At 43.7% G+C, this 24,155-nt stretch overlaps 2 protein-coding genes across 2 annotated transcripts in view; both read right to left on the reverse strand.

Annotated features, from left to right (window-relative positions):
• The window catches only part of TYW5 (tRNA-yW synthesizing protein 5), a 964,030-nt gene that overhangs the window by 850,429 nt on the left and 89,446 nt on the right, over window positions 1-24,155 (reverse strand). The window lies entirely within an intron of this gene.
• Window positions 12,771-22,546, reverse strand: FEV (FEV transcription factor, ETS family member). The gene is made up of 3 exons (XM_066577359.1): window positions 22,498-22,546; window positions 20,970-21,041; window positions 12,771-13,306 (listed from the first exon to the last, which is right to left on the reverse strand). The coding sequence occupies exons 1-3, from the start codon at window positions 22,544-22,546 to the stop codon at window positions 12,771-12,773; spliced, it is 657 nt and encodes a 218-aa protein (XP_066433456.1).

A 24,155-nucleotide genomic window follows, 5' to 3' on the forward strand; every position in this document is an offset into this window, starting at 1 on the left:
TAAGCCGAGGTCATGGCTCGTTTACGGGTAGTGATAGCGGTTAGAGCCCAGTAGATTCACTAATAGACCTACCGGTCAGACAGACCACCACGATCACAAATGTACAACCTCATCCATTTGACTAATGCCTACAAGCAGAAACTTTGCCGGTACCTGAAATTATGCAACATGTGCTCCTTGAACGATACCGCCGTCACTGATAGGGTGGGCCAGCTATGGAGACCCTAAAATGGCTGGGCAACTCGTGGATCTTGTAAAACGGTATTCAGTGGCTGAAAAATTGTTGGGACCCTCTCAGCAGTTTATTTATGGCCCACGCAAGACCAAGACCTTAAGCATCCATGGTAAGACTGTGCCGTGGCATAGGGGTGCTGGGAAAGTTGACAAGTCGATAAGTGATGAGGATGAGGTTGGAGGCTTAGTAAGGTCTCAAGGACCTATAGTTATGCCAAATAGGAGTCTAGTCAGGTGTTATTATTGTTGGGACTTTGGCCACATGGCAGCCTACTGTTCTATCACCTCAGAACCTATGCCATGTCACTTTATTGGTGTGGATAAACACACGGCTGTGTTCCCATAAGTGGTCTGTATCGTGGCTTCCGAGAGACATTTATGTGAACTGTCGGTCAACAACAAAAAAGTTGTTGCATTAATGGATTCTGGTTGCGATTACTCTAGTGCGTCAGCCTGGTTGTTGATATGGAGCGAACATCGTACCTATACACCTCGACATGTATACATGGTGATGCCCGCCAATATCCTACCGCTATTGTGTTTATTCAGTCTCCTCAGGATGCGATACATCATAGAGTAGGAGCGGTACCAATTCTAAGGTACGATGTTATTCTGTGAAGAGACTTTTCTACATTTTGGGACTTCTGGGAGAGTAATGGAAGAACTAAGAATGAGGCTACTGTAACATCCCGGGTAAACCCAGATCCATCGGAAACCTCTCTATTGACAAGGGAGAGAGACATGTTAGAAGATTAAATATATTTTAACAATCCAGTGCCGGTTAGGAGCCTCTTGTTGCAACGGGTGCGAAGAGGTAGCGTAATAAGGTGGAGCCAAAGGTCGGTACACTGGAGTAGCAATGATAGCCAAAGGAGCAGGTGGTAGAGGAGTCAGGTGAAGACAGAGGTCAGTACACAGGAACAGTAACTGTAGTGAGAGTAGCAGTTTATAGCAAAGCTTGACTAAGGGCTGAAAGCACAATAATCACATAAGGGAGATATTAAATAGGAAGTCCAATTAGGAAATAGGGTGGAGCCACTCAGGAACTGGGTTGTGGGAACAAGGAACTAGGACACAATTCAGCAGGTGACCTGTCCAACCGGCTGAATAGCTCATCGCCCAGAGCACAGGCGGTCCCAGGTTCGAGTCCCAACATAGATCCTTTTCCTCTCTTATGTCCAAAGCAACAGATGGCCCAGTGCCGGGGCTGATCCTAAAGGGGGTCTAAGCTCTCTACCAGACCTGGAAACAGAATGGATGATTTCCAGTCAGAGCAACTAAGGACAGGAAAAAAATGTAAGAGTAATAAATGGGGTACATGTATAACTTAACGTGAATCTGATTTTCCCATAATTAATGTTGTTAAAGGATTTGTCATAGCAGGTGGTTACCGTGCAACAGTCAATCATTCCAATGGACTATTGGAAAACCGTTCTGCATCTGGCTCATGGTCATGTTTTAAGTGGTCATTTGGGGTCCAGAAAACCTCTAAGAGGATATTACAGAGGTTCTTTTGGCCAGCTGTACATGGGGATGTCAAGAAGTATTGCGACTGATGACCAGAGAGTCAAATTTCATAGTCCCCTTGTGCTTGTGCTTATTATTGAGGTATCTTTTCAACGCATAGGTATGGTTCTAGTTGGCCCATTGGTAAAGTCTTCCCAGGACACCAACATATTTTGGTGATAGTAGATTACGCTACCTGCTACCATCAGACTATTTCTTTGTGTAATGTTTCTTTCAAAGTGATTGCAAAGTTATTGGTCCAGGTGTTTAGTATCTCTAAAGAGATATTCACCGACCAGGGGATCCTCGTCATGAAGGAACTCTGCAGGTTATTAGAAATAGAGCAATTACTGCTGAAAAAGGACAGGAATGGAAGAGCTTGGGATTTCCTATTACCATACCTGTTGTTTGCTATAGGAGAGGTGCTGCAGTCATCCGTGAGGCTTTCTTCCTTTGAATTACTGTATGGAAGAGGACTCCGGAGTCTCCTAGATATTGCAAAAGAGGCGTGGGAGGGACAAACCATTGTTTTCACAGCTGTTGTGGCACATGTCTCCCAAATGCCTGCGTAGTGTGTCCCAGAATAACATCCTGGTCCCCTCCATAATTGTCATACATGATCCATCTCGTGTGGATGCATTGTGCAAAGCTGTCATGTCAATTTTCTGTATGTATATTGCACAGCTGCAGCGTCTGAAGGGTTAACTGCCATAAAATTATTGCCTGTCAGCTCTGTCTGCTGCTGAATGTATCTATTCTTACTGTGTCATGTGGTACAAGGGAGGTTATAAAAGTGAGTGTCTGAGAGCGGGAAGAGGTCTTCTTCATTCTGTGTTGGAGCAGGGTTTCATCTTACCTGCTGCGGGGACTAACATAGAGCCGCATAGGAGCACCATCAGCTTCCATGTTGGTGAAGATGGAGGAAGAGGAACGACTACCCGTAGCATCTGGAGAGTGGATGATATAGGAGTGAGTCCAGTCCAGAGAGAGAGAGCAACAAATCCTAATTCACTAAACCAGGTACCCGTTCACACTACAGGCATTTATTTTTCCTGTGTGGCCGTCCGCCAATAGGATCACCACACAGAATTACGTGATTGTGACATCCACGCAGAGAATATGCGGGGTGCATCTAGGCTAAGCCTTCTTCTAAGTAATTTTGTCTTGCCATAGAGTATGTGGAGAGGATATTGTCTTTTTACTTCCTCCGGAGTATATATAATGTCCAGGAGCTGGGGCCATATAGATAACGTGGACTATAGGGCCGTATTGTTCCTGTGTATGTTTTCTCCCAACCTCTGAGCTTCGGTCTGTAATGTCTACTAGTGAATGATACCTGTAATTGCCTATTTATTCAAGTATGTCTAAGTAATGTTTTACTAGGCCTCATCCATTCCTGAGGACCCGAGGTACAATACACTTGTCCGGTGTTTATTGATCCGCCGTGTATGAATGTCAGTGTGTGGAACGGTGGCGTCATGAACTGACTACTACCCCCCTCATCCTCAGGATTACTGGCCCTATCCTCTGCTGCAGTCACACCCTCCAGGACCAGGAGTTGGTAAGTGCCACAGGTCCATGCACTACAACCTCCCAACTGTAGCCATATGCTTGGGCAGGGATAGGGGCGTAACTATAGAGGATACAGGGGATGCGGTTGCACCCGGGCCCAGGAGCCTTGGGGGGCGCATAAGTCCTCTCTTCTCCATATAGTGAACCCAGTACTACGAATAAAGCATTATAGTTGGGGGCCCCGTTCCAGGTTTTGCATTGGGGCCCAGGAGCTTCATGTTACGCCTCTGGGTAGAGAGCCATTTCCCTACAGTAATTGCCACCAGTTGGGTATTGCACCTGATTGCATTGCAGCTGTTAAACAACACAAGGAACTCAGTGGGCCTGAAAGACAAGTTATAATAGAGGGGGCAAAGTACGAACTTTTGAGCCTGGAGATCGAGTGTTGGTCCTTATTTCGACTGTAGAAAGTAAATTCTTAGCCAAATGGCAGGGACTGCTCGAAGTTAAAGAAACACTTACTGATGTAAAGTATAAAGTATATCAACCAGGGAACAGAAAACTGGAATGGGTATACCATATAAACGTGATCAAACCTTAGAAAGACTGGCCATCTTTATTTATGGAACCGATTCCACTTATGACAGAGTGGCCGGTACCAGAAGTTACAGTCGCCGAGAAATAAATGGTTCCAATTCGTCAATTTTTGGGGCTGTGATTTTCATGCGACTTGTAAAGTATATCTGATGCATATTGTGTGGTTTTTAAAGCACCATAAACTAAGTTACGGTGCAGTTCAGGAAGGTGACAAGGAGCCGGGTGATGGGTGCCTTAGTATCCCCCCACTGAAGTCCACGTGTTGTACGCTCTTCCACAGGGAGACCACTCACAAGACTCTGAAAAGAGTCATCGAGGGAACAATCACCCGGTCCCTGTCACCTCCCCAAACTGCACCATCACTTAGTTTATGGTGCTTTAAGCAGGTGCGAGGCTCCCAATAATAAGAACTGCATTTTTCTTTGGCATCCAGCAGAGGGCAGCACAGCACATTTCTAATTGACATTATGTCTCTAAGGGCTTATTCACAAGGGTATATGCAGGTTTTGGTCCATGAATATGCAGTGTCTTCTTGGACTGAACACTATGTATCTGGCCCTGCGTGCATTTTTTTTTACATGTGTATTAACTGCATTTCTATACATGAGAAAGCAGATACACACAAGCAGATCCCACTTGTAGTTCGCACCTTGGTTTTTAAATGTTTGTATTTACCTGCTCCTAATCCTGAGTCACAGCATAAGGGCTTATTCATATGAGTGTATATTTGCTGCCGTTTTCACAACCGGCCGATATATGGTACCATCTGATGCATTGGATTCCAACATAAAAACTTTCGTGGGAAAGAACCCTTAGGGCTCTTTCCCACGAGCATAGGCGTCTTTACGTGCGCCCACCAACGCCTTGCCTCCCCTTCCCTCCCCCTGGCCAACTCACCTCCTCTATCCTTCTCTCCGGCTGTTTGCAATTGGGGTGGGCGGGACAGGGCGGAGCTAAGCACCTGCCCCTCCCCACACCTTGCCTGCAGTAAGCAATGGGAGGGGGCGGAATGGAGCTTTGCTCCACCCCTCCTACTCCTATTGCAAACAGCCAGAGAGGAAGAGAGAATAGGGAAGGAATTTAGCAGTCATGCTGCTGAACTCCCTCCACCTGCCTTCTCCAGCCGCTGTCATTGGCTCCCATAGGAGCCCATGCAGCGGCCGACGTATTCCGGGCACAAAGATAGTTCCAGGACTATCTTTGCTACCCGGAGTAAAAGCTCCTGGTGCTATATTTGCTGGCCGGGCGTTTTTACGCCACGGAAATACGCTTGTGTGATCTGATGCATTGGAACCCAATGCATCAGATGGTAGCGTATATCGGCCGGGCGTAAATACAGTGGTCGATATATCCTCGTGTGAATAAGCCGTAATACTTATTGGAAACAGTCAGCAAGCCTGAGGACAGACACTTCCCTAAAAACGTCTAGAATGCAGGAGCGCAGTGAGATTTCCCTACATCAAATGACAGTACAGTGCCTGGTATAAGGCGGCTTTCATACGACCGAGAAAGTTGCACGAGATGCATAAATACAATCAAATATATGCACAAAGTAGAATTGTGAATGCAGCTTTGATACATAGTGTGATTTGTTCTCAGTGAGAGAAACCAAGTTATCTTGTAGATATGAGACCTTTTAATGGTTAACAAAAATACATGCTGTTACAGCGAGCTTTTGGATCCTCTATTGATCCTTCATGAGGCTCAAATGGAACTGGTTTGGATGGGGCACATATATAATATACAAATGCAGAGAGGACACCCCTCTTGATTGAAATACAAATGTTCATACACAGAAATTTGAGACTGTTTTGCACTCAAAACTTAAAACAACAGACAAACAGAGCGGAGACATAAATACTTAATCAGTCCACTGAGCTCAGGAATGTGACAGTTTTATTATGTGTCTAAGGCCTCCTTCCCACGAACGGATTTACGCCGCGTAAATCCGCAGCAAAAATCCGCTGCGTTGCCCCCTGCTATTAGGTTCTATTGAACCTAATAGCACAATGCTCACGATGCGTAATTCCACCGCGGAATTACGCACCGTGAAATCTCCCGTCCTCACCCGCAGCATGTTCTATTTGCTGCGGGTGTACGCGCTGACAGCTTCCATTGCAGTCAATGGAAGCCGTCCGTTCACGCTATCTCCCGCTGCAACCAGCGGAAGATAGCGTGAAAAAACGCTTCCTCGCCTACCGCCACGCGTCATATGACGCGACCAGCGCGTCACGTGACACGGCCGGCCGCGTCATGTGACGCGGTGGGCGTGTCACATGACGCGACGGCGGTGGGCGGGGAAGCGTCTTCACGCTATCTTCCGCTGGTAAGTATGGGGTCTCTGGGGGGCGCCGTGACGGGCTTCACTGCGGAATATTACGCGGCGGAGCCCATCACGCTCGTGGGAAAGAGGCCTTATCTCTCCTTCAACCTGCACATGGAAGGAGATGCAGCACCACCTATTGGATGGTGCCATTATTACAAGTCAAGTTCAATATTTTTATGAAGTTTAAAAAAAAAAAAAGATTAGGAAGAGGACATCCCTCTTGACCTTCTTCAGACCTTTTATACTTTCCACTTATGCTGGAATTCTGGGCTGAGGTTCCGTCCATTCTTGAGGGTATCAAACATGGCCATAAATTTGTACTCCCACATTCTTCTGTGATGCTGCGACTTGAAATTCCCATTCGGTATGATAACTCTTATCTGCTCTATGCTGTGTCCCTGACCACAAAAATGTTTTGCCACAGGTAAATCAGTCTTTCCCTCTCTAATTGAGTGGTGATCAGACCTCATTCTGGCTCCCAGTTTTTGTCCTGTTTACCTGATATAAAGCCCCCCAACAGGACATTTACTGCGCAGGATCAGGTACACAACTTTGGACGTGGAACATGTGAATGTCCCCGGAATCTTATAGTCCTGCTCTGTGTTGGGGATCCAGATCCTGTCCGCAGTCAGTATAAGTGAGCAGGTCTTCACAGCTACTTACCTTACAGGGGTAAGTTCCTTTTTGTGTGTTCGAGGGCAATGCACTCCTGATTATACAGTTCCTCAGGTTAGGAGGTTGCCTGTAACATAGGAGGGGAGGGTGCAGGAATATGGTTTTCAGACGGTCATCTTTGTGTAGGGTATGATGGAGTTTCTTTGCAGTCTTCCTTAGTACCTCTAGCTGTGAGCTGTAGGTTACTACTAGAGGCATGCGTCGGTTTTTTTCTTTCTCCTTGTATTGGAGTAGTTGATTTCTAGGTATCCTGTTGGCTCTGGTGATTTGGTCTTCATTTGAGGTGGGATGGTAGCCCTGTGTTACGTGTGCTGCTGAGACATGTTGTGCTACTGTGCTTTCAGCAGCACAGCACTCTCAGGGTTAATGATTGAGCTGGCTGGGTGTGGTACTTCTTGCTAGCCAATCTCCTGGGTCTGTGCTCACATATAAGCCCAGCTCCTGGTCAGTCTGAAGCTGGTCTTGTACGTTTTGGATGTATCTGTGACCTGTGTCCTGTTACCTGTTCTGTTCTGTTGAAGCTTGCTGTGTGATATGTGCCTTGCGGTTCACGTCAGTTTGTACGTTTATTTTGTGTCAGTTTGGTCTGCTGAGTTTGTTTGCTATGTCTGCATTAGGTTGGCCCCTAGGGCCCTCTAGTAGATGTGTCTTACTAGTGTGGGGACTGCAAGATACAAGGGGCCTTGCCGGGGCTTGCAGTTTAAGTTCATTGGTTACCTTATGGTGCCCAGTGACACCTTTATGATTTTGGATTCCAGCAGTATTATACATTACACATAACGTCTGGGCAGCCCTGGTACAGATGGTGCATTGGAGTGCAGGACTTTCATCCCATCATGGAGAACCAGACAGCTCTTGCCATAAAACAAGGACTTTGAAGACAAGTCAACTGAAAATGTAATCTTTATTATTATCGATTTTTGTTTTACACAAGAACATTCATAATTTATATATAATTTGGGTTTCTGTACATCTATACAGTAAATGGCTGCTGTAAAATACAAAGCAGATAACATGGAAAACATCCGAGCCGTGGTAACGTGGTGCACAGAAGGAAACGGTAATTGACAAATTCAGCTCTGCTACACCTGAAATTAAAATTATATATTGGCTTTGAAAGATGGAAGGGGGATGGAGGGGGGGAGCGTCTTCATATTTTCAGCCAAGTAAAGCCAACTCTAAATACTGGGATATATCACTGCTGCCCCTAGTGGTAAAAGCATCTAATCACACATCTTTTTCCATCGCTATTATTTGAGCGCTAGCATTGGCATTTTCCCTACAGTTGCCGGGCAGCATCTGTGAGTGCTATTAACAAGCTGTAATTAGTTGGGCACATAAGTGCTAGCAGTCAACGCTAGCGCAGGTGTAATAGCGCCCTAATCATTGCCCATAGTTTCCAAAGCAGACAAGGAAGATTTTCATAATTTTTAACCCCTCAGTGACCACAATATGCCTTTTACTGACCTCATTAATAGGCTTTAAACCTATTTATACAATTTTTTAGGGTGGACCAATGACAGCCAGGCTTCTGCCTTAACTGCCAGGAGTTGAAAAACCTCAGCTCCTTGCAGTTTTACCCCTTACATACAACAATCAATAGCAGCCTGCAATGGAATCGCAAGGTGACAATGGGTTCACCTGACTGCTGGAGGCCTGACAAAAGCCTATTAGACCCCACCTCTAACAGACTCTAATAGGCTTATGTTTTAGAGATAGTAGAATGCACTACACAGGTAATTCAGTGTATTATCCCAGCAATCGAATGATCGCATATTTATTAATGTTTATTTATTTAATCCAGTTTTTAAATAAAATGCATTTTCACAAAAACCCTGGTGTTTGCAACAACCCGGGCAATGAAAATATTTTGTAATTCATCTCACATGATGAACACTAGAAAAATCATTTTAAAAAGTAATGCCAAAATTGATATTTTTTTTTTGTTACATGTACCTCAAAATGGTACCAATAAAAACTACAACTCTTTCCCACAAAACGCCCTCACAGAGCTCCTCTGTCAGAAGAATAGAAATGTTCTGGGTCTCAGGGCTTATTCACATGGGCATACATCGGCCAGGTTTTCATGCCCCGGCCAATATACGCTGCGCCCCCGATGCATTGGTTTACAATGCATCAGTGCACAGGGGTGTATCTCGGCAGCATAAAAGCGCCCAGTCGGGCTCTTTTATATCAGCTGCGGCAACAGCATTGACTCCAATGGGAGCCAATGACAGCAGCCGTAGAAGGGAGGTGGGAGGGAGTTTAGCAGCGTGACTGCTAAACTCTGTCCCCCTTCTCTTCTCCTCTTCGCCCCTTGCCGCTGTTTGCAATGGGAGGGTACGGGGTGAAGCTAAGCCCCGCCCTGTCTGGCCTTCCCATTGCAAACAGCGGCAAGGGGCGGGAGCTCAGCACACTATCTCCCACTCTATCCCGCTTCCTCTCCTTGTAGAGAGCCGGCAAGGGGGAGGGAAGGGCTGTCTTCCCCCGCCCGATGGCATATACGCCGCCCGGTGCATTACACGGCAGCGTATATCGGCCAGCTGTTTTCACGGCTGGCTGATATACGCTCGTGTGAATAAGCCCTTAGAATGCGGTGATGCAGATTCAATTGTTTTTCTTTAAAAACATGCTTTCATTGTGCAAAAGCAGTAAAAAAAATAAATAAAATCGATATAAACTTGGTATCGCAATAATTGTGGATCCAGATTTTTTTTTAAAAAAAATGTAATTTTTATCAAGTTGCTAACTCCATGAAAACAAAACAAAAAAAACTATCGAGGGATTTCTGGGGGAAGATTTCTAGTGTGCTAAGAGAGCGAGGGCGGAGCTCGTTGCTAAGCTCCCGCCCCCTCCCATTGCTGGCTGCTGACAAGGGGCAGAGGAGGGGAGAGCTTAGCAACAAACTCCGCCTCCACCCCCTCCTATTGCAAACAGCCGGCAAGGGGCGGAGAGGAGGAGAGAAGGTGCTAAACTCTCTCCCACCTCCATTCTCAGGCAGCTGTAATAGGCTCCCATAGGAGTCTATGGCAGCGGCCACATTCCGTCTGGAAGTGATAGTTCCAGGACTATCTTTCCTGCCTGGCGTAAAAGCGACCGGCGCTATATTGGTCGGCGAGGCGCTTTTACGTAACAGGAATATGCCTGTGTGATCTGATGCATTGGAATCCAATGCATCAGATGGTAGTGTATATCAGCCGGCCGTGAAAATGACGAATGATATACGCTCGTGTGAATAAAGCCTCAATGTGAAGTAAATCCCCTGCTATCATCAGAGGCGCTCAGCAGCTCTCCATACAGAGCTTCACTGCAGGTTAAAGGGGTTTAATTTTTTGTATAATGCAAAGTTCTGCATCATTCTAACATGCTTTGGGTTTCTTATCCTTGCTGTTTTAAAGATCTCTGCTTGCTGTTATTCTTGTATTCCCATTTCCTGTATAGAACGAATACTTCTCGGTTTGCTACGACTGGATCCAGTCCAGACAATCAGTGCAGTTAAATGTATCCGTCTGGAGTCCAGGCTGTTTATAGACAGGATTGTGTAGAATGGATACAACTGTAACAAACTCTCAGCTGTAAGAAGCATTAGGTCTTCAGCCTCAGAATGTAAATAACAATGTTCCCATTCACAAATGATGAGGAATTCAAAGAAATCTGAAACATCCAAAGATGTCACAGCAATTACACATGTTTATACATTCAAGTAGAATGCAATGTGAAATGAGTAAAGATCTGAGCCCCTCATATCCCGCAGTGACTGACTTGTGTATTTACAGGATACTCCCGGCTGTAGGCTCTTCTGTCACTCTACAGAAAGTCAATTAGCAGGACTCACAGGCTGTATCTATAAGTGGGCAGGGGATGCAGGACTCACAAGCTTTCTCTGTGAGGCCATATTCACACGAGCGTTTTTGCGTGCCCAAATTAGCCACGAAAAAAAAATGTGTTCATTCAGGGCGCCTACCCACTTCCGATTTTTTTTCCTGTGATGTTTTGCGTTTTTTCTCAAGAGCAATTAGTATAGAATGTGTTCTTGTCCATCTGGGTGTTTTTTTCCGTTTCGTGGAGTTTTTTCACATAGGAACTGTCAGTTGCATATGTCTCCTTATTTTTCTCTTAATGCACCCATGATTTGTCAATGGAGGGCTGCAAAAAACGCGTGAAAATCGGCAACGCAAGTGGGTAGGCGCCCTCAGATGAACGATTTTTAGCTGCGCAAAAACGTCCAACCAGAAAGAATAGCACATCAGCAGCCCAAATTTCCTGCTGCTGAAAAATTTAGGTCTTGCCCTATCTTTGGACCAAAAAACCCTGGAGCCTCCGTAGATTTCTAAGGGAGCTGCAAGAAAAAGGCAGGGGAGGGAGTTTAGCTGCATGCAATGTCGGGAAACGATTACAGGTGCCTCTATTTAAGTCATTAGAAAGTCATTAAAAAGATTTCTGCCGACCCAGGGAATTCTGATCAGCAGCAATACGTCTCACTCGGCTGTGCAATAAACGCTCATTAAGCTCAGGGCTTGATCGCGAAAAAAATCATCCATTCACGTAATTTTCTACCCAGCAGAAAAACACAATGTTTGTGTGAAAGAGGCCTGAGGGTGTGGGGGATGCAGGACTCACAGGCTTTCTCTATGAGTAGGAGGGGGATTGTGGACTCACAGGCTTTCTCCATGAGTAGGAGGGGGATGCAGGACTCACAGGCTTTCTCTATGAGTAGGAGGGGGGTGCAGGACTCACAGGCTTTCTCCATGAGTAGGAGGGGGATGCAGGACTCACAGGCTTTCTCCATGAGTAGGAGGGGGATGCAAGACTCACAGGCTTCCTCTATGAGTAGGAGAGGGGTGCAGGACCCACAGGCTTTCTCTATGAGTAGGAGGGGGATACAGGACTCACAGGCTTTCTCCATGAGTAGGAGGGGGATGCAGGACTCACAGGCTTTCTCTATGAGTAGTAGGGGGATGCAGGACTCACAGGCTTTCTCCATGAGTAGGAGGGGGATGCAGGACTCACAGGCTTTCTCTATAAGTAGGAGGGGGATGCAGGACTCACAGGCTTCCTCTATGAGTAGGAGGGGGGTGCAGGACCCACAGGCTTTCTCTATGAGTAGGAGGGGGGTGCAGGACCCACAGGCTTTCTCTATGAGTAGGAGGGGGTGCAGGACTCACAGGCTTTCTCTATAAGTAGGAGGGGGATGCAGGACTCACAGGCTTCCTCTATGAGTAGGAGGGGGGTGCAGGACTCACAGGCTTCCTCTATGAGTAGGAGGGGGGTGCAGGACCCACAGGCTTTCTCTATGAGTAGGAGGGGGATGCAGGACTCACAGGCTCTCTTTATCATCTGGTAGGGGATGCAGGACTCGCAGGCTTTCTCTGTGAATAGGAGGGAGATGCAGGACCCACAGGCTTTCTCTATGTGTGGAGGGGGATGCAAGACTCACAGGCTTTCTCCATGAGTAGGAGGGGGATGTAGGACTCACAGGCTTTCTCTATGTGTAGGAGGTGGATGCAGGACCCACAGGCTTTCTCTATGTGTGGAGGGGGATGCAGGACTCACAGGCTCTATCATTTGGTAGGGGATGCAGGACTCACAGGCTCTATCATTTGGTAGGGGATGCAGGACTCACAGGCTCTATCATTTGGGAGGGGATGCAGGACTCGCAGTGATACCTGCAGCAGTTAACTGCCTTTTTACATATAAATACTAAATCACATAATATAAAATGATGACCCCCTGCTCAGTACCTCCCCTATACTCCATACTGGCTTCAGTAAAAGGCTCGACAGATCATATTCATGTAGCTGTTGTTAGGCTTTGCCCATTATATTAAATGACACCACACAACTCACTAGTGACCAGTGCACTTATTTTGAGAAATGCTGGAAGATGTCCCAGTCCTTGCCAGTATTTGGCAAACAATGAGTTAATGGTAATGTGTGCTCATATTGCCAACACTGTTCATGGAGCTAAGATGAGGAGTGGACACTGTGCCAAATCCACCAGGGGCAGACTGCAGGCTGTGACTGGGGTACAGAGCAGAGGGAGTGCCCGGCCAGTATGAGAATCCAGCTGGTGAGACCCCAGAAGTCATGAGGTTCAGCTTGGAGAGACCAGGGAAGGGTAAGTGTGGCAGATTGCTCTGGAACTTGTACAGAGACTGTTCGGTGCTGGGTGCAGACTGGCACACCTGTGCCAAGCCATGGAAGTCAAACTTGTAGGCATATCTTTTGCCATGGACTTTGGCCATGATGTTCTTGTCATAGTAGTAGCGCAGGGCTCGGCTCAGCTTGTCATAATTCATGTTCGGTTTGCTTTTCCTCTCTCCCCAGCGTCTGGCAACCTCATCAGGATCAGTCAGTTTGAATTCACCATTGGTGCCCTCCCAGGCAATGCAGTTGGCATTGGAGTGATCAGACAGTAGCTCCAGGAGGAATTGCCACAGCTGGATCTGTCCGCTGCCTGCAGGAGAGACGACACACATCAGTTCTATGAGAGATGTAGAAAATATATATATATAGAGAGAGAGAGAGAAAGACAGCGATATTCTATAGAATGGAGCAAAATAATGTCTATGTAATACTACCATAATGTACTAAATAACATTATCACAATAATACTACCACACAGCATCTATATACTGTATCACCGGACGGTGTCTATTTCACCGTTCCTAAATAACAGCACCACATGTTGGTGAAATATTGCCACTATTCAGCGCCTACCCAATGCTATAATACAATACCTAAATAATCTTACAATACATTTCAGTTACTAATACCGTCTATGAATTAGACAGTGCAAACTTAGACAGACACAGTCTTAAAATGCCTCAGATTGATAACTTACACTTCATGGTAAATCTGTCAAATTTAAAGACTGCCTAGTCTTAGTTTATACCACCCATTAGTTGGCATAGTTTACACAAAATATCGCACCAACATTTCGGTGCAATTTAGAGAACACCCCCTTTTTTATGAAGCCACTCCCTTTTCTGCAAGAGTTGGAAAAGTGTCCTAAAGTGTCTAAAAGCACATTGGATTCCAATGCATTTGTTCAGGTGGGCAATTTTCCGGTTGCTAAATTCCCTCCCCCTCCCCTTGCCAGCAGCTTCCATAGGCTGGAGAGGGAAGGGGAAGGAATTTAGTGTGGAAAGTTCTGCTAAAGTGCTTGGCAGTAGCTCCCATAGGCTTCTATGGGAGATTCTATTGCCGCTATCAGCTGGCATAGCAGCGCTAAGCAGCGCGTCTCTCCCCCCGGCCCACAGAATTCCAAGCTTCGCCGTATATACACAGCAGTCCGGCCGTGTTAATGCAATTTTCAGCCACGATGAGGGCGACTGAAAATCGTAACGCCCATGTGCAAGAGCCCTCAGGCTTCATTCATGTATATCCGCAGCTATTTACCCACATAAATACGCTGGCCATCATTAGGAATGCCTTGAATCCAATGCATTTATGCAGATGGCTGGCGTATCTATGTGGGTAGATAGCTGCATGTATACATGAATAAAGCCTGAGGGCTCTTGTACACCGGGAGCTATGTGTGCAAAAATCAACCGCTAAAAAAACACGCGGCTATTAGAATCAATGATTTCCTATCGGAACGTTCAGATTCCTTCATCTGAACATTCTCATACGAAACCGTTGATTCTAATACGCACGTGTTTTTTACGTGCATGATTTTTGCGCACCTAGCTCCCAGTGTGAAAGAACCCTAGATGTGATGCAAAACATGTAGGATAAATTTCTGGCGCAAGTGCCAGCAGCAAACTGTTGTATTTTGAATAGTAAATATACCCCATTTTTTATATTACCATACCTAAATAATACCGCAATGCAGTTTCTATAATAATACTACTGCAGTTTTTATATACCACTACCATGTAGTTTCAAATAATAACTATTAATACCATAGCATAATTAAATAATATGACCATATTACTGTATACTGTAATATCAAAATAAATAATACTACCATATTACCTTACCAATGCGCTGTATAACTACTATCATGTATAGTCAAGTCACACAAATCACCCTTCTGAGAACACCACCCATTTATCCAGAACAGACTTTTGTATCTCAATGCAATTTAATAGTCCCCTTTAAATTAATTGCACTGCAGCAACTAAATAATACTGCCATGTAGTACTTACATTATACTACAATATACTTAAAAAATAATACTGCTATATTGCTTTTAAACAATAACATAGCATGATTAAACAATACTACTGTATTGTACTCAATAATATACCACCATACACTGTCCAAATAATATCACCGCATTGTACTCTTCTAACACCACCGTACAGTGGCTAAATACCCTGTTTCCCTGAAAATAAGACATAGCATGATTTTTCAGAATTTTTGAGGATGCAAAATGATGTTTCAGGCTTTTTGAGGATGCTTGAAATATAAGCCCTACTCCAAAATTAAGCCCTGCTAATAGTTAATTTAAAAAGTCAATTTAAATAGTGTCCAGGCAGCTATACATGTAAAAAAGTTAAACCTTTTTGAACAAAAATGAATATAAGACACTGTCTTATTTTCGGGGAAACACAGTAATACTACTATACACAGTGACACTTCTCCAAAAATCACCTATTCATTCAGATCTGACTTTCAGTGAAACAGTAATATTATACACTAAACATGCTGGTTATCTTTTTTTGAGAGAAACAACCATCTAGAAGACGATGTGTCAATGCAATTTCGGAAGGTTATCTCAGAGATTTCACTGTAGTACCTAAATAATACAGTTCAAAAATAATACCACTATATACAGTAGCTGTTAAACAATACATAGCATGACTAACTAATAATATATAGTAACCTACTAGTTTATCACCTCACACTGTCTAAATAATATCACCCCATTGTAGCCTAACACCACCATGCACCGTATTAATAATGCTACTATATACAGTGAGACCTCTCCAAAAACCACCCAGACTTTGTGTGAAAGATTTTTTTGTTATATTATACACTAAACATTTCTTCTTTGGAGAACCAACCCTCTAGAAGATGATATTTCACTACAATTTGGGGAGGTTATCTCAAAGAGGGTTCACTGCAGTGCCTAAATAATACTGCCATGTAGTGCTTACTGTACATATTGCTGCAATATAGTTTTTACCCAATACCGCCATATAGTGCCTAAATTAAAATGTAATAAGTATATCACAGGTGATAGCTGCATGTTCTGCATCTGGCCGGCGTCCCACATCACATAAATAATACGTTGTTGAATGGATGGAGCCATAGATTTAACCCATTGCATAGTACTTAAAGGACTCTGCTGTGAAACCTGCGGCATTTCCACAATAGAAATCTACTTAGAATCGGCCTCTGGGGCTAACCACACTGTCATATTTTGCCTCCGTTTTACATACGGAATATGGAAGTGTACCGGCCTGACCACAGATCCCCAAACTGTCATGTGATATCATCATCGTATGATCCTATGTTGCTTGCAGTTCAGCTCAGTAGTCCCGTAGTCAGCCTGGGACACACTTTCGTATTCCATATGTAAAACTGAGGCGAAATCCGTCAGCGTGGTTAGCCCCTTAGATATTTACATTGTGAAAGAGGTTCCCCTAAAATCCCATTCACTTCCATTGCATTACACTTTGTAACAGTACATCCCAAAACAAATAGGCTTGCAAGAAATACTGTATTTTTTTCTGTGATTTCTATGATTAACGATTCCGTGCGTTATGAGATGAACCGAAAGCACATGTAACAAGAATCCATTATTTTAATTGGGTCTATTTACATGTGCGACTCTCCTCTCGTAGCGATGCTGTAAGATAGAAAAATTGCAGCATGTCTTATTTTGGGGCGATTCTGTTCAAGAACCGACCATTGTTCCCGATGGGAGCAAAAAAAAGAAATAGCATCGCACTCACATGTAAACACACGTTTGGAACAACATATGATTTTCATGCATGATGAGATTGCAAGTACAGTGAGAAAAATGCATCGCAATCGCATAAAAAATCGTGGGTTTACAAGTGTGATATCGATCCAAGTTTCTGTAATCGATATCTCGCTTGTAAATACACCTTTATTCGTCACACAATGAGCCGGGACTGGTGTGCATTCAGATGTGAGAATTATATGGACATAGGAATAAGGGGGATTTCAGACGAACATATGTGCAAATATGTTCGCTGGTATGGAGATGGCAAGAAGCAGCTGATACATCCGTGCCAGCAGATACTTCGGTTATTTTAGCAATCAAAATGCCAGTTCACACGCTTGTATCTTACACCCATGGAACAGAATGGCAAGTAAATGCCAAATTAGAGCGAGCGGTCTTCTTTTGCCTCCATTGTATGCAGGGTAACTCCCTCCCCTCTTTTTTTTAAAACTGCCATAGACTTCTAGGGCAGCTTTCAGTGTAACACGGACAAAGATACACTGGATGACATAAATGATTCAGTTGTGCAATTAGTTTCCGTCCAGCATTCCACTACCATGCCAGAGGGGAAAAAGAACAAATGGATAGATATATGGGAACGAGTCCTAAAAATTGGATATAACTGAGTAGATGTGTGTTATTGTAAATCTCCATATATAATCCATGATATCAGTCACCTGATGAACAAAGTATATTACAACAGGAGGGAGGGGGGTAAATATGAGTCCAGTTTAGGACCCGTTTGTTTTGGAAACTTTCCATTATATCCCTTATTCTAGAATGACTCTAGAGGAATAATGAAGTAATAACTGCCCTAACCCAGTGTAATAACACTATGCTGGAGCTGTAACTTCTCTGGGGACTCAGGATACAACCAGTTCTTACATTTATTGTTACTGACAACAACTGTATAGAAGTAACATGCAGGTTTTAATGTTTTCCCCATTGTATTCTCCTCTCTGGTTCCTCCTGTCGCTGTCCATGGTACCTGCAGTCATCTATATCCTCCAATTCTGAGCTATAATATACTCTACAGATCCAGAGACAAAGTCCACAGAGTGAGAATGATACAGTATTCTGTAAAACGCCAAACATAACTATGTATGTATATATCACTATAAATAAAGAGATAACCTCGTATAGACTTATATGCTTCTGTCTCATATCTATCTCATATCTATCTATCTACCTATCTAATATCTATCTATCTATCTATCTATCTATCTATCTATCTATCTATCTATCTATCTATCTATCTCCTATCTATCTATCTATCTATCTATCTATCTATCTATCTATCTATCTATCTATCTATCTATCTCCTATCTATCTATCTATCTATCTATCTATCTATCTATCTATCTATCTATCTATCTATCTATCTATCTATCTATCTGTCTGTCTGTCTGTCTGTCTGTCTGTCTATCTATCTATCTATCTATCTATCTATCTATCTATCTATCTATCTATCTATCTATCTATCTATCTGTGTAAAGAAGAACAAGCAGTCCTGGAAGTGATGATTTGGCCCCACAGAGCCCTAATCTCACATCATCCAGTCTGTCTGTGATTACATGAAGAGACTGGAGGATGTGAGGAAACCGACATCCACAGATCTGTGCTTAATTCTACAAGATGTTTGGAACAACCTCCCTGCTAAGTTCCTTCGAAAACTGTGTGCAAGTGTACCTAGAAGAATGGATGCTGCTTTGAAGACAAAGGGCTGCTACACCAAATATTGATGTGATTTACATTTCTCTTTTGTTCAGTCACTTTGTATTTTGTAAATTCACAAAAATAAATGATTAACACTTCTATTTGTAAAAGTATTCTTACTTTGTAGGGGTTAAACATGTGCGCAGTACTCTATGAATGATCAAATATTACAAAATGACGCCCTCTTTAAGAAGACCACTCCTTCGTTCAAAACAAGTTTCCTATATATATATAATCTGCTGCTTTGTTTTCACTACTAGGAAAGCATTCATTAATTGTAGTTAATTCCTAACTTGAAAACATTCACTAACGTTAATTAATTACGCATTAATCAATAGAATGATGATGATTGGCTATGATTATTAATTAGGTTACTATCACTGAGTGTAAACATAATAAAAAGTAACCAATGCAACAGCTAAAAAATAACCTTGGATCTCTGGGTTCTCTCACACGAGCGTATAGACATCGCATTTTTACGGCCGGCTGATATACGCGACCATCTGAGGCATTGGTTTCCAATGCATCAGTTCACAAGGAGCGAATATATGGCACATAAACACAACGGACCATAAAAAATGTGACATAAGCGACCCAAATATGCGCCAACGCATATAAGATGGGTAAAAAGATAGTTCTGGACCTATCTTTGGCCCAATATACGGCGGCGTTTCCCATAGACTCTTATGGGAGCTGGACAGAGAAAGGGAGTGGGAGGCATTTTGACAACGTCCAATGCTGTGAAAAGCTTACAGCTGCTTCTATGTATACATTGGAAGGCATCCCGAGGATTTTGCATGGTGCAACGTATGTTTTTGCTAAAAAACATTGCTCCTGGTTGTGTGAATGGGCGAGGAAACGCTGGCCGCGAGCGTGGAAAAATGGCTGTTCATGCAATTTTACAGCCAAGAAAACATAAAAATGCATATGGCCATTTGAAGGAGCCGTCTATATCAGACCTTCTTGCTGAGATCCTGGCTATTATCCCTGGTCATTGAAGCATATATGCTGTTATCTGCAGGCTGTTGGCTTTCGCGGTAAATTGCGATTTTGCGCGATTGCGATTTTAACATTACAAGTCCCATAGACCCCTGCAGAGAAAAAAATGCTGCGAATTTCGCAGGGAAAAAAATCGCCAGTGGGTGGGTGCCCTTATTGTTGAAACGATTTATCGGTTTGATATTGTATGTTATGTCTTGTGTCTTGTATCTGTTCCCTCTGACTGCCGAATATGTTGGTACTATACAAAGATTATTTTATATATATATATATATATATATATATATATATATATATATATATATATGAAAGGGTGAATAAGGGTGCATTCACACAGGGGCGTTTTGGAGGTTTCAGTCACGTAAATACGCTGCACAAAAAAAATAGCGCTGATATATGCCATTGTGTGTGTTTTTGTGCTGCAGATTTACACGCTCTATACACTTAATACAGTAGTTTGATGTGTAAATCTGCACAAAGATAAGACATGCTGCAATTTTTGGTTACCAAAATACGCAAATATGAAATAACCCACTGAAATCAATAGTTTCTATTCACGGGAATTACACATGCAAAAAAAAACTAAAACTTATATACGCTTGTGTGAATCAGCACTAATAGTGAATACAAAAAATATAATCAGTATTGCCTAATGATTCATAATAACCAGCATAATATAATAACATTACTAGTAATAATAATAGTTATTACTACTCTGTGCCGTATATTTATGCACTCAGGTTAGTTACAATGTTGCAATGCATAACATGTCAAGTGATGTGTTACATTGTTATTATAAAGTTACCAGTGATGGAATAATAATATTAACAGCATGTAAATAGAACATCATTTATATTATAACTATTTGGGATTGTCAGTACCGGGATCTCACAATTCAGTGTGTAATAATTCCCCAGATACTTGCATTTCACACTTAAAACAAATGTCAAAATCTTTGTAAAGTTCTGACACAAATTCTTCAAGGTTCAACCTCTGACTGCAGAACTCACAATCCCATATGATAAAATAATCACAAATCAAGGACAGAGGAATCATCCAGCAGCACATTCCCAACCCATCACAGCACATTGTGTGCAGCTACACCTGATGAGACATCCATTATAGGATGCAATGTACTGAGAATTCTTTTTCTTTACTCTTGAGCCCTTTTTTATATAGCGCCGACATATTCCGCAGCACTGTATGTCATTGATCCTGAGCATGAACTTCTATTAGTATCAAATACTTGACTGCACTTGTATCCATAAAGAAGGTCCTAGACTAGGAGCCCCATTCTAAAATTCGACAAAATGAAGAACTTTGCACTGCAATTGAAGCATTTATCTATATAGCCTAGCATATTTCACAGCATGGTATGTTATTGATCCTGATTCCTAAGCATCAACATATTAATTATAGACATAGATGAAATCATTATCCACAGATAATTGTGTAAACCCGTCCTATACATTTATGTTCTCACCTTTCTGGACTCCAGCAGAAAACGGCCTCCAGTTCTGCGTTTTCTCTTTCAGGAAACTTTCACCTACAGGATCTGATCCCAAGAAATATTAATTATCATACAGAAGAAGTGCAAATCTTATCCCGACCCTCACAATGATCAGATATCACATGTATATTATGGGGGGGGGGGGTGTCTCTGCAGTAAATGTTCCATAAATGGGGGAGATGTAGTAATAAATGGACAAGGACTCGCTGGAAAATAAAATATAGGCTAGAAATCCTCTAGTAATGGAGATAATATTGCTGCTGCACCTCTGCACCCTCATTCTTCCCACTCATCCACATAGTGTAAGAATGATCCCCAATCTAGTATTGGACTCTCTGTGATATGTGGGTGACTCAGTAGTTTGTCTTTGTGGCTTGGGTGTTTGTGGCTGTCCTGGTAGGTTGTTAGTGGTCATCCTGTATGAAGGTGTCCTTGCTGTTTTTGGATGCCCTATGTATGTGAGTATCTCTATTGTTTGTAGGTGTTTCTCTGGTTTGAGGGTGCCCTAGGAATTTGTGGGTGTCTCTCTGGATTCCTAGGGTGTGTGGGTGCCCCAGTAGTTTGTAGGTGTCCCTCTGAATTGTGGGTGTTCCCGCAGCTCCCTATACTCAGGCAGAGAGTGTAAGGGGAGAAGGCAGGAAACGCGTCCAGGAAAAAGGAAATCCGACCTCTCAGGGATATTATAAGGCAGCGGCTGAGGGGAGAAGATAGGGGATGGCAGGACAGCGAGGAGAGGGACCATTGTGGTAGGTCTGTCAGAATATAAAGATAGTGGGGTGTTAGGTCTGTTAGAGAATAAAGATAGCGGGTGCTAGATATTAATGAGGCAAAGAGGAAAGTGGGTGTCAGATATTAAAGAGAAAATGAGGAATGGGGTGTCAGGTAATGAGGATATTGGGGTGTTAGGTCTATTAGTTAGATGACACACCTATTAGAGAGGATAATGGGATGTCAGTGTCCTAGGGATTACGTTTAATGGCGTGCTAGGTCTATGAGAGAAAGGATTAAGGGGTGCAGGTTTGTTGGAGTATAAAGACAATGAGGTGTCAGCGAATATTTGGGTATCTGAGAAGACAAGAAGATCTATAATGGTCTATAGTGATGGTTAGGGAGATCATAGTTATTGCGGGATGGGGTGACAGCTCGTTACCCCTGATAAATCACAGGGCTTGCACAGGTAGAAGTAAGAATTGGGGAGTCAGAAGAAACAATTAGGGTGTTCAGGGAGACAATCTGCAGAATAATAAGGTGTGCTGGAATGAAATCAGAGCAGGGGTAACTGGATACAACTATTGGGGTGCAGAAAAGGATCATGATGGATGATGGAAAAGAATGACAAAAGGCACCACAGGTAAAAGCAACATAAGGAAGAAAAACGTAATAATCCAGGTCAATAGATGTCAGAACCTCCAGGTAGCCCCTCACCCCCAACGTCAAAACGTTTTGAGGCCCCGCAGTCCTGACACCCCCAAATCCCAATGATTGGTATCTGAGTCTCTACCTGTGAGGTACATGTTGAGCAGGAGCTGGGATCCACTGCCCTGAGCCATGGAGCTGAGCACTGACACCCAGGGGCTGGGAGCCCTATGATGAGCCCTATTATTAATACTAGGACTATTGTTATTAGAGGCTGGAGGAGGGAGCCGGACCAGGCGGCAGAGAATAGAGAATAAATGTGGAGAAATGAGAGGAGGGAGATAATATCCAAGCAACAGGCATAGATGCTGCAAGACGGGGGCCCCTGCCTACACCCGCCCGGGCCCCTCCCTGCGGCTCCCATCATTTCCTGCATAAAAACTCTTTTTAATTAAAGAGCCATCTGACTGTGTCCTCCTGCTCACATGGAGCCACAGCCTCTTATCAGCCCCATCTGAGGATTAATAAACTTTGCTGTTAAGGATCAGTGTTACTGTGGTGATGCCCCCCCACCCTCACCCCTATTTTACGCCTGTTAACTCTTTGCAAACAGCAGCCAGCGTCAGAGATGAGGCTCATATTGATCTTTGGGTAACTCAGCATGCTTCATTGACTCTGAGACAACAGAAGGAAGGAAGGGAACAGGCCATAAAGCTGTAGTTATAGAGACTTCAAACACCCAACCTGCCATTAACACCCATTACTATCAAATCACTCTGGAGCGCACCCTTCATGTGCTGGACAATATGTTAGCAATTTGTGCAAATAAAGACTGTGGGTACCCTAGGCATGCCAGGGAGTAGGGCTGAACTATAGGAGCGCCCGAAGGAGGAAAGGAAGACAACGGGGCACATTCACTTATACTATCAAAAAGTTAGACAGAGCAAAATAACAGAAAGACAGTCTTAGAACGCGCCACTTCATCACACTGACTCATGCAGGGTGGTAAATATATTGAATTTTGAGACCGTCTAGTGTAAGTTTATACTACCTATAATTTGGCTAAGTTTTGGCACAGTATGGTGAAAGTCTTGGCACACTATAGTCCACCCCCCCTTTGAAGTAAACCACGCCTATTTTCGGATGAGTCAAAAAAAAGTGTCTGAAAGTGTCTAAAAACAAAAAAGGGGTAAATTTACTAATACTGACATTTTTCAACACTGATCTTAGTATCCTATCCGCTGGCACATAATGTAACTAATATATGAAGTCGCAAACCTCTACTTATATTAGTTGCATCTGCTAAACACACTCCCTCTGCTCTCCTCCACCCATGCAGGCTCGACTGTCCTCTCCTTCCCGCTGGCTCTCTGAAATGGGAGGGGGCGGAACAGGGGTGGAGCTAAGTGCTGTCCGCCCCGCCTCCTTCCATTGCTGGATGTGGGTGGAGCTAAGCTCCCACCCTCTCCCCGCCCCCGGTCAATAGCCATCAATGGCAGGAGGTGGGACGGGATGGCGCTTAGCACCGTCTCCGTCCGGCTCCCTCCCATTGCAAAGAACGAGCGGGGAGGAGAAGAGAAGTGAGGCTGTGATGGGGAGGGAGGGAAAAGGGGACCCATGCCGTCTGAACAGGCGTACAAATGTTTGATTTGTGTGCCCGTTCACCAATCTTATCTCTCCCAACATAGCCTATATCGGCTGGCCGTGAAAACGGACGGCTGATATATGTTCATGGGAAAGAAGCCTGATTGAGTGGCGATGAGATCTCATCCTGGCTCTCAGCTTTTGTCCTGTTTCCCCAAT

Source organism: Eleutherodactylus coqui, chromosome 8, assembly GCF_035609145.1.
Source record: "Eleutherodactylus coqui strain aEleCoq1 chromosome 8, aEleCoq1.hap1, whole genome shotgun sequence".
NCBI classification, from domain to species: Eukaryota; Metazoa; Chordata; class Amphibia; order Anura; family Eleutherodactylidae; genus Eleutherodactylus; species Eleutherodactylus coqui.

Excerpts from the sequence above, each read along its gene's own strand:
- FEV (XM_066577359.1), bottom strand. The coding sequence starts at position 22,546 with ATGGCTCAGGGCAGTGGATCCCAGCTCCTGCTCAACATGTACCTCACA. Across the intron at positions 21,042-22,497 it reads GCTCAACATGTACCTCACAG|ATCCTGTAGGTGAAAGTTTC; the intron begins GTAGAGACTCAG and ends TCTTGGGATCAG. Across the intron at positions 13,307-20,969 it reads TTCTGCTGGAGTCCAGAAAG|GCAGCGGACAGATCCAGCTG; the intron begins GTGAGAACATAA and ends TCTCTCCTGCAG.